Consider the following 19472-nt stretch of genomic DNA (forward strand, 5'->3'; position numbering starts at 1 on the left):
TTAGATTATGGGGTTGTCAGAAGCTGGATGATAAACACTGCAAATTGCCATTCGTGTGGGCCATGAGGATCAAATTGTTTGTGTTGGGTAAAGGAAATACTTGAGCATGTTACCAGTGCCTGTTGGTGTCAGAATGGGATCAACTTTGGGATAGAGAAGTGATTGGGTAGAAACAATAGTCTTACAATGGTTTTAACTTAATGTCTTACTGTCAATAATGACCAGGTATTTATAGCTATTGTCCGTAATGGCTCCTCATACCACAATTATGGGTATCAGCCTAGTATACTGGTCCCTGATGCAGGTTCAATTGCCTCTATCCCCCAGACATGTACATGGCCATCACTGAATTCTAAACAGAAACATGATTCATTACTAAAAAATGACTCAATACAATTCTTTTCCCTAAGGAACTCTCCTTGCAGTACTGCAGCCTATTTCTCCTTATACAGGGCACAGACAGAGATGGTACTACAATGTTCAAAATTTGGTGGCCTGTAACACATCTGTTTCCTATTACTAATCAGTCAATTTGCCAATCCTCCCATTCTGACATTCTTCTGATTCCACGAGTATCCAACTGTTTAGATGCCATGATACACACAAATAGTAAGTTGCTGCATTGATCATCTTCTGACAACTCACTGATTTGACCGTACTTTCCAAGTCCACTAGCTGTACATAATGTCATCTTATTTGTGTTAAAAGGCATTACATACTCTTAAAGGCAATTCACTCGTTTTGTTTGCCTGCTAATGTTTACTAACATTTTTGTAGCACCCTCTGATTCCTATGTCAAGGCAGTAACAGACACATTATTGGACATTCTACTGCAATGATAAACATGACATGCTAATTATTTATTATTATTAGTCATATGGTGCAAGGAAGCCTGAGGCTTATGCTGCACCAGCCAAAAAAAAAATTTGAGTTACACAGAGAGAGAGAGAAGTAGAAGGGAATCACCAAGAAAGAGGAGAATGATGATATATAGCTCAGGACCCTGGGTGTGCCAAGCCCATACTCACCAGATGTGAGCCCCTGGGGTTTATGATCATGTATGTCAGTTATGCATACAAATTATTTTCAGGTAAATGTGTCTATTCTTTCTAAGTGGAGCAATTTAATGAAGAGCAGCATAAAATTATTAAAAGATGGCTATTTCTAATAATTAATGATTCCATTTCTGATTACAGAAGTGGAATCTTTTTTCAATTTAAATCTTTTAAAAAATAATTCTGCACTGAAGTTGGGAGCAGAATAAACTTAAACAGTAAATTAACATCAATCTAGTCCTAGATAAAATGGATCTTTTTCCTTTTTTTTTATTTTATTTTTTTCAAGAACCACCTTAGTGATTGGGAGGGGGATCATTTGAATATTTTAAGCATGATATCTCTTGGTACCTTTATTTTGGAAACAAATTAAATACACCATTTAATTATAATATAGTCTTTTATTTTTGTCAAATACTGGAATGCTCAAACTTAGTTAAATAGTAATATATGTATTTGTTAGGTGGGTTAAAGAAATATATATGTACAAAAAAGACACCTTAGCAAATATTCTCTATGATCGGTAGTGCAGAAAATGCACTATATTATTTCAATTATAATACATAATATGTAATTAAATAGTGCTGTGCAATAAAGTAAAAGCACATGAACCTATATAACAAAAACTATTAACACCTGCCAAAAGTTCGCCTGGCAGAACAACACTGATATAACTTTACATATTTTCTAATGAAATGTTTTTCTTAAAAACTCTGTTGGTGGGTTGAGGCACTGGCTAGAAGGTTTATTGCAGCAAATTCAGATATGTGATTGGCCACTGCAACAGTCACTTGATGTTCCTGAGAATTAGGAATGACACTGTCAGTGTTGTTCTGTACTACTGTCATTTCACTTCCCACTTCTAACGGAGCATCAGTAGTATGAACAAGAACTGTAAACTTTTGTGCATCAATGTCATCAAAGGCAGTCTGATTTACTTTAATCACTTGATCAACTGTAGTTCCTACTGGTAGCTGAAGGCTTGACATTGAAACTTGTTCTGCAGTAATATCTGCTAATCCCTGGGGCCCCTAAAGTAAAATATATGTCAATAAATCTGTTAAAAGAAAATCATGGGAAATGAAATCTGCATTTAGTCTACATTAAAATATCAACCACCATTTCAGATGTTCACAGACAGAAAACTAATTCTGAATGATATTCTGGCCATACAAAAATAAGTAATTTGAGGGGAAAACTCAACAGATGGAGCTTTTTCTAACATGCAATGCCTTTGAGCAATAGAAGCATACATTAATCAAACTCAGTATAATGAAATTTGTTCTGGAAATTAAGGTAGCTAGTTTTGAAACAAATTTTCAAAAATAAGGATGGGATGAAAACACATTCTTTAAACATTCTGCACCTTCATATGTTGTTTGTTATTTGGTTTTTAGGAGCATTAGCAACTAAGGCCATATTGCTCCGGGGATATGCGGTGGTCATTCCCTGACCTTTCCGCATCCTCCGTTTTTAGTGGTCATGGGCTCGAAGCCCAGTCTGATCAAGAAATGCATGCTATGCACTGCTGCTCCTGGCTACGGAGGCACCCTTCATATGTTGTAATGAATACAGTATTTTATTAATCATGTGTTGGCTACCTGTTTATGGTTAGAGTTAAGGGGAATAAAGGCTGGAGGAAAGGAGGAAGAGTTCATTTAAAAGGATACTCTATAAGTGGGATCATTACACTTATCAAAACTGTATTTAGTGTGTATGTTATGGTCAGTTTTATCTCTTTGCAGAATGAAAAACCTTTTTCTAGAGAGAAAAAGGATGAAATCAGAGTCTGATCCTCAGTCACAATGTCAAAACTATCCTCCAACTTTGACCAGTGACAGAAACTGAAACTAAGCCTTACCCACACTGTTTGGAAAAGCAGCAGAGGTAATAGCTGTCTTATAGGTATTATGATTTTTTTGTGTATTCTTTTTTTAACTTTTTCTTGTTAAGCAACTCACATTCAGTTTGCAATGGCTGAAAATATCCTTATAATACAGTTATATCCGTTTTCATTAAGATGTTACTATTAATGGGACGTTGCACTTATTCCCAACAAAAAAACATGATAGTGTGTCAGATAAACTGCTCAACAGACTGTCAGTATTCAAGATATGCCGGAAATTGGCAAGTACATTATCAGGAACTGCTCATTCACAACACCCTATGATGCTGTTCTTCAAGTCAGCAGTTTTTCATAATAGTGTTCATTTCCTGCAGATCATTAAGGATTTTAACCTCTTGGAGGATGAAGTCATGGTTTCTTCGACATTGTCTCTGGACAGGGATTCCATGCTGAAGGACTGGACCCCTCTCTCTATAAATAATATTTGATGCCTTAAATATTTGGTTATCTGGTTTCAAGATTGTGTTCGGTGATTCCTTGTACTGGAAGTTCAGGGTACAGCTAGGGGTCCACTAAGTGCTCCCATAACTGATATTACTATGGAAGCCTCGGAGGAAGGATTTTTTTTTGATTCTGCTGGTGCCAATTAAGCTCTGACAAAGATATATGGATGATGTGTTTGTAGTCATTCCCTGTAGGGCAGAGGTACTGTTACTCCAGTATTTCGTCTTCTTATATCTCTTTTACTGTGGAGTTAAAGGTGGTTAATGCTCTCCCATTTCTAGATGTCTTAGTTCAACATGTGGGCAGCTCGTATGGTGACCTCAGTATACAGAAATCCAATATGCCAAGGACAGTCCACCAATTATAAGTTAGCATGTATACCAAGATATATGTATAGCACAGCACGAGCATTATTTAGTTGAGCATGGTCCCACTGTAATTCTGCCGCCAACAGGGGTGTGTTGAAATCCCCAGGATAAGGGTGCATTTGTCTGTCTGGTTGGGGATAAATTTCAGTTGAATGGGAATAATTCAGTTTCCGACCATCTAGGCATTTCTACATGTCGCGACACTTCCATATTGGTTGTCTGCAGCTTCCAGTCACTGGTTTCCAGAGTTAAATCTGTCAAAATGCAGATTCTGTTTATTGGATCGCATTCCTGGATTGTGGGATTGGCAAGTCAGATCGTAGGCTTAACAATCACATCTCACAGCATGGGGCCCCGCTATCTGTCAAGTCAACTTTTCCCACTCTGCTGTTGCTGAGCATTATTAGTGTAAGCAGCATGTTAACTGTAATGCATGTTCCAATGTTTGAAAAACCCTGTGAGGTTGGTATTTGGATGTATAGTGATTTCTTGCTTGCACTGACCAGGTGAAAAGAACTTAATTTGTAAGTGAGAGAGTAAATGTAGTAATACATAAAAAATTTACACAAGGCATAGATATTAAGGAGATAACATATATTGAATTTAGCAAATACAGAACATATATAGAAGCTTTCGGCTACTGTATGTAGTCGAAAGCTTCTATATACCAGATCACCCTTTCGTGGCAACGGTCTTCCCCTCTGGCAGTGCCGTCTTTCAGCAGGATAATGTGCCATGCCAGATTGTTCAAGACTGGTTCGCAGAACATGAGGAAGACTTCCAGGTATTGCCCTGCCCTTCAAATTCCCTAGATATCAATCCCATTGAGTATCTGTAGTTTGTGTTGGAACAGCAACTTCAATCTGCGGTGTCTCAACCACGGACCTTACAGGAGTTAAAAGATCTGCTGGTTACGTGTTGGAACCAGATACCACAAGACATTTAGAAATCTTGTAGCATCCATGCCTCACCAGGTATAAGTTGTTTTGGCTCATCAGTGTATATTTGCCATGTTATAAGCTCACTCTCTCATCATGCTGTAAAATAACCACTTCCATAAATAATATGGTGTGTGTGTACAGGTTCCATCAATTTGATTAATGCTAGAATCCAAACAGTGGTGATGACGAGAATCACATGCACAGTCCAAAATTTAAACTTTGGAACATGTATAATGATTTCTTGCTTGCACTGACCAAGTGTAGATGACTCTCATCAACTGGTGCAATACCACCGCTTTGCTTATTGGAGGCTTGAAGTAGTGGAACCCATGTTTAGTCTCTAGAGCTAAGTTCCGGCCAACCCTTCCCTATCTCTTCCATCATCCAGTATGATTGATGACTTTTGAGGTTATGATGAACATCGTGGCGAGATCCATTATTCCTTACATTTCGAGGGTACAGCTCTAAAACGGTGTTCACAGGCCGGCCGCTAGTTAGTACACCGGACCGAACCTATTGGTAACTCTCTAGGAGGCTTCCGGATCAGCTAGTGTATAATCTTGCTACCTCTACTCTGCCAGATAGTGACCGAAGGGAGTCTGAGTAGTGTGTATGTGGAGAGCATTGTCGAGGCCATGTTATGTCAAGGATCTGGGTATATTCTTACCGTGTGTACGCCATATCCAAAAATTTCATTACTTCATACAGCATGTGCCACCCACTTTTTCTTACTATTGAATACACCATGAATTATCAAACTAATAGAGCAAGCTTATCTGATCTAAACCTCCCAAGCACTTCCTAATTCATTTCACAAATATACATGGTCTCAATTCTAATCTCAATGATATCCATTTCCACTTGCAGTCTGCCAAACCCCATGTACTTTTTCTGACAGAATCTAAGTTATCGGTTGATTCAGCTACTGCTCATCTCAGATGCCCAAATTATTCTCTGTATGATTCCTTTCGCCTCAAAGGTGGTACTTCTGTATATGTCCTTTCTGATATTCCCTGTCAGAGAATTGGCAATTTGGAATGTCCTCTCTGGCTTAAAATCTCTCTACCTCTGTGTCAAATTCATCTGTTGTCTCTACCGTTCTCCCAACTCCACTAATCACTTGGAGCTCTTTGACTTCCTCTCTTTGCAACTTGACTTTCTCCAGTCCAACTTTCCTAACAGTGAGGTAATTTTCCTTGGTGATTTTAATGTTCACAACTCCAGCTGCCTTCCGTTTTCTAGTCGCACCAACCCAGCAGGTCGAGATGCTGAGGCTTTTGCAATTACTAATGACCTTGCACAGATTGTTCATTTACCTACAAGAATACCGGACAATCCTAATCATACAGCCAATACGCTTGATCTTTTTCTCACAAACAACTTTTCTAAGTAGACGGTCGAAGTGAGAGGTCCTTTAGGCACTTCAGATCAGAACTTGGTGATTGTCTCTTCTCCAATGTAGCCTTTATCTCATGGCTATTCCCAACCTCGTGTTGTTTGGCATTACAAGAATGCAAAATGGGATGATCTGCGATATTTCTTTTCTTCTTTTCCTTGGCTGGATTACTGTTTCAAAACTTCTGATGTCAACGTTTGCTCAGATAGTGTCAGTGAAATTATTCTTGCACGAATGGAATCCTTTATCCCACACTCCACTTTAAAATCTCATCCTTTATCTAAACCTTGGTTTTCCAATAAATGTGCTCAAGGCTGTTCAAGAGAAGAATGCTGAACCTACACCAAAGCTCGCAACAATTGTAAAGCAGTTATTAATCAGGCTAAAAGTAGAAAACTTGCTTCCTGATCTAATAGTAGCCGAGCATTGTGGTCTCTTTCCAAAGCTATTGGCCGCATCTTTTGCCCATCTTTGCTCCCACCTCTGTCCAAACCAGATGGTTCTGTTGTCACTTCAGCCAAGGATAAAGCTGACCTGCTAGCATCCCATTTTTCTTCCAACTCATGTATTAATGATCTTGGTAAAACACGCCCCCACCATTCTCCATTCAATGCCTCCTGTGGTCTTCCATCAAAAGGATGTCAGAAGCATTTTGAAGAATCTTGATGCTAAGAAAGCTCCAGGTCCCAATGGTATTTCTCCACTTGTTCTCAAATCTTGTGCTCCTGAACTTACTCCTATTCTTTGCCACCTTTTTTTCACTTTCTTATTCCAAAGGTGTTTTTCCTTCTGCTTGGAAATTTGCTCATATCCAGCCAGTTCCTAAAAAGGGTGACAAATCCCTCCCATCCAATTATCGTCCCATTGCAATTACTTCTACTCTTTCTAAAGTAATGGAGAAATCAATTAACCGCCAACTCTCAAACTACCTAGAAATCTTCCATCTGTTCAACGATCACCAGTATGGATTCTGTCAGTGTCAATCCCCTGGTGATATTCTGGCTTATGTTACCCATTTATGGACTAATTCAATGGAAAGGTTCGGGGAAACACAAGTAGTTGCTCTTGACATCTCAAAGGCTTTCGATCGTGTTTGCCATAAAGGTCTTCTAAACAAGTTTCCATCTTATGGTTTGCCAACTGTTTTTAGTAATTAGTTATCCAGTTTTCTCTCTGATCGCTCACTGAGGATGACGGTAGATGGCTGTCTGTCTTCTAGCTTCTCCACTAATGCCGGTGTTCCCCAAGGTTCAGTTCTTTCCCCCACTCTTTTCCTCTTGTATATTAATGACCTTCTTCCATGACTGGAAATCCTATCCGTAGTTTTGCTGATGATAGCACATTGCATTCCACTTTCCATTTTGAGAAATCTTGTCCTGCTCAATCAACATCAATTTCTCGAAAATCTGCTACCAATTCCTTAAATGCCAATCTTCAAGTAATTCTCCAGTCGGGCAAAGACAACTTAGTTGATTTCAACCCTTCTAAAACTCAGCCTTGTCTTATATCTTGCAAAAAGGATTCTTCTGCTCCTATGCTTATCTTTAGTGATACTCTGATTTCTAGGCAAAATGATATATCTCTTTTGGGGATTACCCTGACTTCTAATCTCTCTTGGCACAAGCACATTACAAATATTGTTTCCTCTGCATCTAAAAAACTTGGTTTTCTCTTTTGCTCTCGGCGTTACTTTTCTTCCAAACAGCTGCTCACTCTGTATAAATCGCAAATTCGCCCTGCAATGGAATATTGTTCCCACATCTGGGGTGGTGCCCCCAAAACCTCTCTCAGGCTTCTTGATTCCATTCAGAAGAGGGCAGTTAGGTTAATTAATGATTCATCTCTAACAGAGTCTCTGCACTCGCTGTCTCATAGGCGTACTGTTTCTGCTGCATGCCTCTTCTACAGATACTTCCATGGGCACTGTTCTTCTGAATTGGCTTCTATAATTCTCGCTCTCTCTTTGAAAACAGTCCGAACACGTGCTGCCACCAGCCAACATCCATTTACTGTCCAACTTCAAACTCACAGAACCAACTTTTCATCTTCCTCATTTATTCATTTAACTACCGTTTTCTGGAACAACCTTCCTTCATACGTATTTCCTGAAAATTACAGTCTACAGAAGTTCAAGTCCAATGTCCAATGTTTTTTTTTTTTTTTTTGGTTTTCAAAATGATGAACTTTCCCTTTGCAGAACACTAATGCTTTTTACCATTCCCTCACTGTCAATTCTAGTGGTAGTTTGCTTCATATAAAATATTTTCTAATGTTGCTAAGATTCTTTTATTTCTCTTTTAAATTGTTGTATTGGTAAATTAATAATAATAATAATAATAATAATTAAATAATGTATTATTGTACAGTATTAGTATTTTTCTTGCTGTTCTGATCACATGTTTAGAATGAGCTTTTTTTTTTTTTTTCTACTATACACATTAGAATAAATATTAAATTCTTAAGTACACTAAAACCTTTTTTTTTTTTTCCTTTCTAAAATGGGGGGGGGAGCATCCTATAAGGTAAAATAAGGTAAAACAGTAAATAAAGTTTTTAAATTTCAGCAAAAATTGCTCCAATGTGGATCTGGACACTGAAAGAAGCTGCACTTTCAAAATAAAGCTGGATTATCTAATGAGTTACATATTTATTTTAGAAGGTGCTCATGAGTAGCATAGTGGTTATAATCACAAGTTAGTTCTTATATGCATTTATCAGTGCAAGTGCTATTAAAGCCAAGATGTCCCTATTCCAGTTTGCCTGTGCTGCAAGAGCATTTTAAAGATAATCTTATGGTATAAAATACTATATATCTGGATCTGATTTAAAAAACTGAAAAGGTCATTTAGAGGTTTGTATCATTTGTGATTAGATGATGTGTTAATGTCAGTAGTTCCTCTAAGTTTGACAGGGATTGTAGAGTTTCTGCTTGAATATTGTGATGATAACCATATGTGACAAAGATATGTCTGGCTGTGAGCTGCACATACGTTGGGGAGGATCTTCTCCCACATTAACTGATAAAAACAAGGCAAAGTGTATGATCAGTGTGTTCTCGCTAATACAACCTCTTCCTGTCGATTTGTTTTGAAACTGGACTGTCGTGGTTGTGGTTTTTGTTTAATCTTGAAAAGTTTCTTGTATTATTATTTTATAATCTGTGTTTGGTATATAATTCTTCCTTGTATTTGAGGAGGTTGGGTGTTTGGCAGTTTTGTCTGCCAATCATTCCCTGGGATACCTGAATGTCCAGAAATCCAACATAACTTCTATAACTGGTTTTTGTTTTTGCAGTCCTGTAAATGGGAAAGAATTTGTTTCGGTATTGGATGTCCAATAGAACAGCTGATCTTTATGGCAGATAATGCACTCAGAGAGTTTGTGTATATTAAGGTCTGTGAGATGGACAAGTTGTCAACAAGTTCAAATGCTAGTTTGATGGCATATAGTTCAATGGTGTAAATACTACATTCAACTGGAAGGGACAGTGATGTGTGAGACACTGCTCGCACAGCAGCATCTCTTTTAGAGCCACAAGTACAAATTTGGTAATATTGGGAATTACCTATGAAATGAGCTGCATGTTGCAAGTAGTAGCTATTGAATTTTTTCTCAATATTCAAAGTCTTTGCAACACGGGAAGATGGCTGTGAACTACAGTGGATCGAGTTGTTCTGCTTCCTGGTAGATACTGTTAAGATGGACATTCCAACTATTCATTAGATCTCAAAGTTTGATTCCAGGGGGTTTATTTTCACTAGGTTTCGTCTCGTAAAAATGCGTCAGTGATGGTCAAAGAGGAATTTCAGAACTGGGTGGGAGCAGACTGGATTTTTGCCACATAGTTTAGCAGTGCCCTTTTCTTCCTGAGGTAGAGTGGAGGTTCATTTGCTTCTGTACATAAGCTCTGAACTGGAGATGTTCAGAAAGTTCCCAAGGCACTTTGTTGGATGATATTCAATATTCTGACAATGTTTTTCTAGTGGAATCATAAATAGGAACTCCATAGTCTAAACAGGACCTGATTAGTGTATGATATATATGTAACAAGGTGCAATGATCAGCGCCTCTATGTTGTTGTTGTGGAAATATTTTTAAGGATGTTTTTTTTTTTTTTTTTTTTTTTTAGATATTGGGTATGCAAATGTGCTATATGTACAGCAAAAGCAGTTTATTGACTTTGGGCCAAAAATGAAATAGAGTTAGTAACTGGAATCAGGTGAGCTTTCAATCATAGTTCAGGTTCTGGGTGCATGCCATGCATTTTCCATAAATGGATAACTGTAGATTTCTGTTAGAGAGAGAGATAATAGCCATTTTACCCTATCCATAAACTTTTGTTTATTGTGGTTTGAAGTTGTCTCTCAATGGAGTGCATATTCTGCAAATGACATGAGATTGTAAGATCATCTGCTGTTTTGTTTGTTTGTTTGGGGATTTATTAGGTGCATCAGCATCTGTGGTCATAGTGCACCAAGATCATCTACATAAAGGTTTCCACAGTATGTGGAATATTTTGCCATATTATTTACACAAATATCAAGCAGTATAGACTCCCATGGAACATCTTCCTCTTGAGCATATGAACAAGATAATATATTTGGAAATTCTACAAAGTAAAAATCTTTGTATAAGGAAAGGTAATTCTCCCTGTAGTCCTAAAGAATGAAGGTTTTGAGGAGCATTTGACACCACTATCTCCAAGTGGTGTCAAATGCTTTTTTTTATGGGGGTAACAAAACCTTTTCCCCCTGAACTTCTGTGTACTCTTTGAATGTAATGTTTTATTGACTGTATTGCTTGTTTTTCATGTTTTACAGACAGTGGTGCGTTACTTTCATGGGGCCCATGGCAAAGTGGAATTCGAGAGACCAATCTATGCCTTCATGGGGCCCATGGAAAAATGGAATTTGAGGGCCCCATCTAAAGAAAAAACTAATAAAGAACATTTTCAATTTAATTTTATTGTGACAACAAAACAAACAAATTATATGACATAAGAACTAAATATAAAATTTCATCAAAATCGGTAAAACCATTTTTGAAAGAAAAAAAAAAAAATTCATATTAATCTTCAAGTAAAGTTTATTGACCTTGGCAGGCAGAAAGTTCAGATACTTTACTTCAGAAAGAAAAAAAGGCAGGCCTGCTAAACTGATCGCTGTGTGTGACAATGATCCTGACCTGTTTTTTTCCCAATTGTTGACTATGGATGAATCACGGATACGTCACTTTGACCAAGAAACAAAACAGGTTTCAAAAAAATGGAAACATCCATCATCACTAATTCTCAAAAAAGACAGAATGCAACCATCTGCAGGGAAGGTGTTTCTGTCAGTTTTCTGGGATTGGATTATTATTATTATTAGCCATATTGTGCAAGGAAGCCTGAGGCTTATGCTACACTAGTCAAAAAAAATTTCTGAATTACTCTGTGTGTGAGAGAGAGAGAGTCAGAAGATAAAGGATATCACCAAGAAAAAGATGAATGAGTATGGGCTTGGCACATCCAGCTCAGGACTCTGGGTGTGCCAAGCCCATACTCACCAGATGTGAGCCCCTGGGGTTAATAATTTGGCTGGATTTGAACTGAGATCAACCTCTTTCTCAGGCAAGTGCCTTAAACCACTGGGCCACTCAATGGGCATTATTCTCACAGATTAACTGGAGAAGGGTAACCAATAATTACCACAGCAATTTAAGAAAATCAATGCAGAATTCTCAGCAAAGGTGTGCAGTTGCTTCACAACAGCCTGCCAGCCAATACTATGTCACAACCAATGATCTTGCCCATAAGTTAGGACTTTGTATCTTGACACACCCACATTATTCCCCCTGACTCGGCATCTTTTGACTTCATCCTCTTTTTGCAGGCTGAAATAATTTTTGTGTGGAAAGCATTTTTTTGGCAATGCAGAGGTAATTTCTGTAATTTCTACAAAAATGGCATAAGGAAATGTGTTGCTCTGGTGGTGACTACATAAAGAAGGAGTAACATATGTTTCAAACCTCAACTTCCTGGGCCACGTTAAATATGGCCAGGTAAAAAAACTTTTTGATAACCTCTTGTACATCAAGACTTACCTTAACTAAATGTTCTTTTCTGAAGAAAACATTATGGCTGTTTGCCTATGGGGTATTTTGTTTCTAGTAACCACATAAGTCACTTATGAACCATTTTTCCAATAGGCTGGTATTTATGTAGGATCAAATGGTCTTTTCCAGGTTTGGGGAAGGCTAAGACAAAACAATAGCTCCAGGATTGTGGATATGAATTTTCCAGTAAAATTCTGTTAAAAAAGATCATTCTAAGGCTATTTCAGATAAATGTTTTAACATAATGTTGTACAAGGTGTGTATCAATAAAGTTCCCAGCCTGGTGAATAAAAAGAACATGAAGTGAAGGAATTCAAAAATAGTTTTATATTTTTATTCAAAGTAATCACCACTTGATTGAATGCACTTATTACACCATTCTAAAGGCTTCAGAGTCAGCAACATTTTTCTTTGTGTCCTCAACATCCTGAAATCTCTTTCCTTTGAGGGCAATTTCCACCTTGGAGGAGGAAAAAATCGTTTGATGCTAGATTGGAAGAGTAGGGTGGATGGTTGATCTGTACAATGCCATGTTTCATCAGAAATGTCTCACAGATAGTGCAGAATTGGTGGGGCATTGTCATGCTAAAAGAACCAGCTACCTTTCTCTTGAAATTGCAGCCTCACTTGATCAGTACTGTCTTGTTCCTGGATGTCTATAAACTAAACTTTTTGGGCCTTGGTGATGATTTTCACTACAGGCTCTGATGCTTTGTTTCGGGTCACTGAAACACCCAAAGCTCATCTCTAGTGACAATACAGTAGAGGAAATTACGATTGTCTCAGTGAGTCTGGATGAAGTTTTTGTATGATGACACTTTTCACTGCTTCTGCTCATCCGTGAGGCTGTGTGGTACAAATTTTGCATGGTCCTTACTTTTCCTTACAACTTCATGCAAAATTTGATGAATTGTTCCTGATTCATATCCAACTCATCGGCCATAGTTTTCTGAAGGTCAAATGATGATCGTTTGCTACAATTTTCCTAACTTTTGCAACTCTGTTCTCATTTTGAGAGGCTGGCAGATACCCACTTCTTACGTAATCGCAAACATCCTCATGTCCATTTTTGAACTGCTTTCACCATTCAAACACACTGGTATGATTTAACATTATCACCATAAATAGTTTTTAAATTTCATGTGTTTCTGTTGCAGATTTTCTATTCATCACAGATTTTTCCAGTTTAAAGCAAAATTTGATATTTGTTGCTCCATTGCAAAAATGTGACACGAAGCATTAATGCAATTATGAAATTGGTACAGATATTGTCAGCCTACTGCACAATATCTGTACAACCATCTGTTGGAGGAAGTTTGAACTAAAACACACCACTTCTGTTTATTTTCAAATTCAACGAACATGACCAGCAACAGCACCAGTCTGGGAACTTTTTTATTGCCACACCTCATATATTTCATCTGGTCTTGCAGCACTGTTGGATGTACTGCTTAAAGCTTCCTTGAGTTCAGTTATTCTGAAGGGCTGATTATAATAACATCAGAAGTTGTTAAAATTTAATTTATTTCATTGGGCTGATGTTTTAACATGCTGAAAAGACATCATAAGCTGCTAAAGCTGACACATTACAAAAGGTTTTGGCAAGGGCATTTGTTATTTCCTGAGGTAATGATATGTCCTCTCTATTTCTAATGAAGATGAGGGAGGAAGCTGGTGGTATCTGCCAATCAGTTGTTTGATTTTTCTCCAAATTAATCTGGTATCTGTATCTTTAGTAATTGTAAAAGCAAAGTGCATCCAGATTCTCTTTTTTTTCTTCTCCCCCTCTCTTCTGTTCGTCTTATTTGTCTTGCTTTGGCCTTTTGTAATTAAGATTTACTGTTGTAGGGTGCTTACAAAAGAAGTTTCATTCTTTATTCCTTTGTTATTTAGCCCTACTGCATGCATCATTCATCAATTGTTGGCAGGTTTGCATTTTTCATTATATATCGAGTCTGGATTATCAGATTGTTAAGAGAGATGCTTGCAAAGAGCAAAGAAGTGTTTTCCAATCTGCTTTCGAGAATTTCCATGTTATTCAGTTTTCACTATGTAATGATATTGATGTTTGTAATTTACAGATTATGGGGAAATAACTGGTGAGTGGGTTAGCACATTCCACTCTATGCAGTAAAATTGAGTGGGGAAAATATATAGAAAATTGATAGCTGAGGTTGATCCTGTTGGAAAATCCGTGTGTGTATGCATGTATATGATCTAGTGTTAAGTACAGTTAGGTTTTGATGATTGAGAAAGGCTTTTATGATCAGTCTATATGCACAGACCCCGATAATGGATGGCACCTATTAAAACCAACCAATGAACAGAAAGGAGTAGGTATGCATGCTGCAAGCTACTTCTAGGTTTTTAAGTACATGGATAATTTGGCAAGAGAGAGAGATACAGAAACAACAGTTAAAGAAAATTTGAGCATAATATTGGAAAGCAACTGCTTTGATTAAGGTTTGAAGAGAGTAAGTCTGGATGGCATTATTGAGTCTATTAAAACTAACATACTTCTGTGAGGTGGAGGAAGTTAAATTTCTGTGGTTTTGATACAATGTATAATTTTTAATCTTGGAGTAACCTGTGGGTAAAAATTAATCTTTTACAAGTAAAAGGATACTTGGTCATATTTGAAGATTATATCATAGAGATCGTCGACACTGTGACATAAATCTCTGCATCCTGCAGAGGTTTATGCCTCTGCATCGTTCTCTTTGAAGGATGTGCTGCATTATTTGTTTTTCTGGAGGAAGGTGAATCTGTCTGTTTTCCAAGAGCTGTTTGCTTATGCCAATCACTTTTACTTTTTTCGGAAAAAAAAAGGGCAGCCACAATCCTAACCTTTTTCTATGTTTGATACAAGACAGCATCCAGCTTCCATATTATCTTCTGCATGTAGATCAAGTACTCTTTCATCTTAGTCAATCATATTAGTATCCGTACTGTTTTGATTTGCTTGTATTGATTCAACAGCATCTAGGCTTTGTGATTTCTTTGCTATTTGATCATGTGAAGTTATTTTTTGGTCTGTTGGACATAGTCTTGAAGATGGTGGTTTAAGAAACACCACCATGCATATGTACACCCTGGCATGAATAATTAATTTTGCATGTTTTCTTGCTTCTTGATAGGATACGTTAATCTTGATCTTATATTTTTGATTTTTTTTCCTAGTGTACAAAGATCACCTACTTTTGAGAAAACAGGATGCTCACTCTTGCAATTAGAACATCGTGAAGATGTGTCAGTACATTTAGTTTGTGCTTTTTTTTTTTTTTTTTTTTTTTAAGATCCACAGCTTGTATGGTAAGTAACACCAAGGCAAATTGTCTGGGAGTGTCCAAACTTGGAGAGTAGGAGTGTGTTGTGTTGTAGACTAAATTACTCTAATGAGCATAACAAACAACTATGCAGAAAAATAGAATGGGCCAATAAATCAATGTCTTATATAGAATATTTTAACTTTTCAGATATTGACTGGAACTTATGGGGTGTCATTCACACACTAGTAAGACTTCTGTGGATTTGTTGGATCACTGTTTTCTAGAACAGCATGATCAAGATGGAACAAGAGGAAGCAATACTAATGATATGATTATCAGGAGCGATTTTTTTATTCATTAAGAATCTGCAGGGAAAATACCCACTGGGTGGCAGTGATCACAGTGTACTGATGTGGGATTTAATTAAAGACATAACTAATGTTTTCGTAAGGGTGACTACAGTGGTCTCAGATAGTTTTAAATTCTATGCAGTGGGAGCAACTAATGATGTCCCCAACAGCAAATTCTAAGAATGGAAAGCATTTGGGGAAGTGATTACAGAAGTTACTAGGTTTTTCGTACCAAGTAAGAAATAACATTCAAGGCAACTAAAGGATGTTTGATAAACTGATCAGGCTTGTAGCAGAGAAAAGAACTGCATGAGATGCATATAAATTATCAGGTGATACAGAAGCCTATGGTAGATGTAAACTAGTCTTTAATCAAGTCACAAAGGAAGTTAGGCAAGCTAAGATAGATTACGAGAAGTCTCTGGCAAAGAATGAAAAGAACAGCAGCAAAGACTTCTATGCTTATATCACCAATAGAAGGAAGAGGCTAAATCACATTGGGTTACTTGAGGTCAATGGTTTAACTGTTGATGACCCTGCACAGGTTTGCTGACAAACTATATAGGTATTTTGCATCTACATTCACACATGAGGAATTCTTTAGGGAAAGGGATGCCAGAAGTTTATCAAACTCTGATAGGGAGCTAAATGTTGTAATAACTGGGAGGAAAGTGGAAGAGAAATTGTCAGAGTTAAACACAAAAAAGGCACCTTGGGTGAATGGGATCTATCCAATTATATTAAGGGAGGCAGCAAAGGAGGTAAAGAAATCCTTAGCCATAATTATGAGTGCGTCTTTGGATTCAAGGGAGGTCCCTGTGGACTGGAGATGTACGAATGTATTCCCAATTCACAATGGTTGGTCAAAGGGTGACATGAGTAATTATATGACCAGTTAACTTCTGTTCCAGGGAAAATAATGGTGTCACTGGCTAAAGAAGTGATGCAGGACCATCTAGATGGGAATGCAGTTATACTTCAGTCACATCACAGGTTCATTAAGGGAAGGTCTTGTCTGACCAATTTGAATGGGGACTATGATGCATTAGCATGGGAAGTGGATGCAAAAAAAAAATAATTTTGACATCATATACGTGGACTCCAGGAAAGTTTTTGACACTGTTGCTCATAAAAGACTGCTGTACAAATTGGAGCAGTGTACCATTAAGGGCAAGTTACTGCTATGGATAAAGGGATGGTTGTGTTGGAGACAACATAGTGATTATTAATGGACACTGCTTTCTGTGGTCTAATGTTATTAATGGAGTCCCTCAGGATTCAGTACTGGGACCTTTGTTGGTTTTTATATTTATTAATGATACTGATGAAGGTATAGCAGGCTTAATGTGTAAATTTGAAGATGGTAAAAGAGCTGACACGGTGGTTAATGACAGTAATAAAGGTATGCTACTGCAATAAGATCTAAAAAAATTAGGTAGATGTGCTGAGAAATGCAAGGTACTGCCATATGGGTAACAGTATTTAATATTAGGCATTGCACACAGGAGCATGACCTCTTTTATACTGTAGTAAGCATTATAATATGGGCATCTGCATGTCTTTTTAAACCTGCTTTATAGCTGGGGGGGAGGGCATTGAATAAATTCTTTTCCTAACTGCAATGCATTTTACCTATGTAAAATGCATTGCAGTTAGGTTGACATTTTATTAGGTAAATAATATTGTTCATATTGCTGATATGATATTTTTGTGTGTCTTTGTATGAATTAAATAATGAGCCAAGTTTATTATAAGTTGAGAATGTGAGGGTGGTGTCGGTACCTTTGAATATGTGGCGGAACTGATTGTAAAAACTACTATGGTATGGTAGGAATGACACCAAACTAGGAACAACGATTTTTAGAAAAAATACCCATACTGGCAAGTACCTACATTTTGATTCGCACCACCCCCTTAACATAAAAAAAGCCGCTCTTTATAATCAGATTTACAACGCTATAAAATACAATTCTACACAAAACAATCTCAATCATGAGCTTCAATATCTTACAACAAAATTCATATCTAGAAGGTACCCTACTCAATTAATTCAACAAACCATTTTCACCGTCCAAAATAATATTAACAATCCACCCAAACACACCTCTAATAATAATCTACGTATTATCCTACCATACCATAGTAGTTTTTACAATCAGTTCCGCCGACATCACCCTCACATTCTCAACTTATAATAAACTTGGCTCATTCATACAAAGACACACGAAAATATCATATCAGCAATATGAACAATATTATTTACCTAATAAAATGTCAACCTAACTGCAATGCATTTTACATAGGTAGCACAACTTCAAAATATGGTTCTATTAAAACATCAAACACACGTGTGTACTACCACTACAATAGTTTTAAGACAGGCCAAACCAACACAGAACTAGCATCACATGTTCAATCTCACAATCACACCCCTTAGTAGACTCAGCCATTCCCATTATCAAATTAAAATCCAGTTTTAAAATCTTCCAATATGAAGCCCTAGTCATAGAATGGTTCCATCGCCATTCCAATCTCCAAGTATTAAATACCAAACTACCTTACAACATTCCACCGGCTTGGAATCTCATGCACCTGAGATTTCCACATGTAACCAGGAGCATCATGGGAACTTAGCTTTCTTAAATACACGCATTCACTCTCAATCCATCATTGCCAACTGAAGACGTGGATAACGAAAGCCACTTGTTATGGCTATTGGCCTCCAGTATTAACCATTTATTTTCAACTTTAATATTTATTTATTTATTTCGTATGATGTGATCAATACACGAAGGAACCAGTTTTTTTCTTACTTCCTTCGCGTATCGTGGCCGGGATATCCAACCAACCGGTTGGTTCGGCACCATCGTGATATCCAGCCCGAGGCGGGAATCGAACCCGCGACCTTTGGGTTGCCAGGCAGGCACTTTACCTACCCGGCTAGCCCGATCGGCAACTTTAATATTGACAACCAAGGACGAAGACATGCACTTCTACTTCCTTGCGCATATTTTAACTTCTGTTTTTAAACCCCAACTTACTCCTAATTTAAATCATCCGCTCTTTTCAAACATCAATTGCAGATTATAAAAAAGGTGAGTACCATAATAAATTAAGCTATGCTATCATATTAAGTTAATAATAATTCCTTACTAGTAATAACAAGTTTAGTTCGTATGTTTATATATTAGTACAGCATGTTGCATTCCCATGGTTGAGAATTATTGACTTAGAACATTGGTCACGATACACTAGAATTGCTGACCAAAGAGATAATTATAAACATTACTTAATTATAAACATGACATTTTATCTCAATATATTTCCAAACTAGTCAGATAATGGCAAGGGTGGTAAATATTTTTCTTACCTGATAGTCTTTGAACCAAAAAAAAATTACATTCACTAAATTAAGAAATATTAATAACTGATCACTCTGTACTTACAGCAGTAAATTCTGATTCACACTGAGATGACTTCAATAAATCATCTTCTGGCTGCTGCACTCGCTCATGTTGTTTGATGTGCTATTAAATATAAACACCCAATTTAAAAAAAAGTATGAAATATTTTTCAGAAACTACAGACTCTCTATAAAAGTGTTGCTAAATAATTTTTTTTTAAATTCTACACTTGATGGGAGACAC

General features: G+C 37.2%; 1 protein-coding gene across 2 annotated transcripts in view; it reads right to left on the bottom strand.

Annotated features, from left to right (window-relative positions):
* Window positions 1-1695: 1695 nt before the first annotated feature.
* LOC150085605 (uncharacterized) overlaps window positions 1696-19472 on the bottom strand; it is a 400641-nt gene continuing 382864 nt past the window's right edge. For both annotated transcript variants that reach the window (XM_090373388.1, XM_090373387.1), the window contains exons 10-11: window positions 19272-19352; window positions 1696-2086 (exon numbers count right to left, since the gene is read on the bottom strand). In XM_090373388.1, coding sequence (XP_090229514.1) covers window positions 1760-2086; window positions 19272-19352 — 408 coding nt within the window. In that variant the 3' untranslated portion in view covers window positions 1696-1759. The remainder of the gene's footprint in view (window positions 2087-19271; window positions 19353-19472) is intronic.

Source organism: Mastigoproctus giganteus, chromosome 5, assembly GCF_048544385.1.
Source record: "Mastigoproctus giganteus isolate SK-2022 chromosome 5, ASM4854438v1, whole genome shotgun sequence".
Taxonomy (NCBI): Eukaryota; Metazoa; Arthropoda; class Arachnida; order Uropygi; family Thelyphonidae; genus Mastigoproctus; species Mastigoproctus giganteus.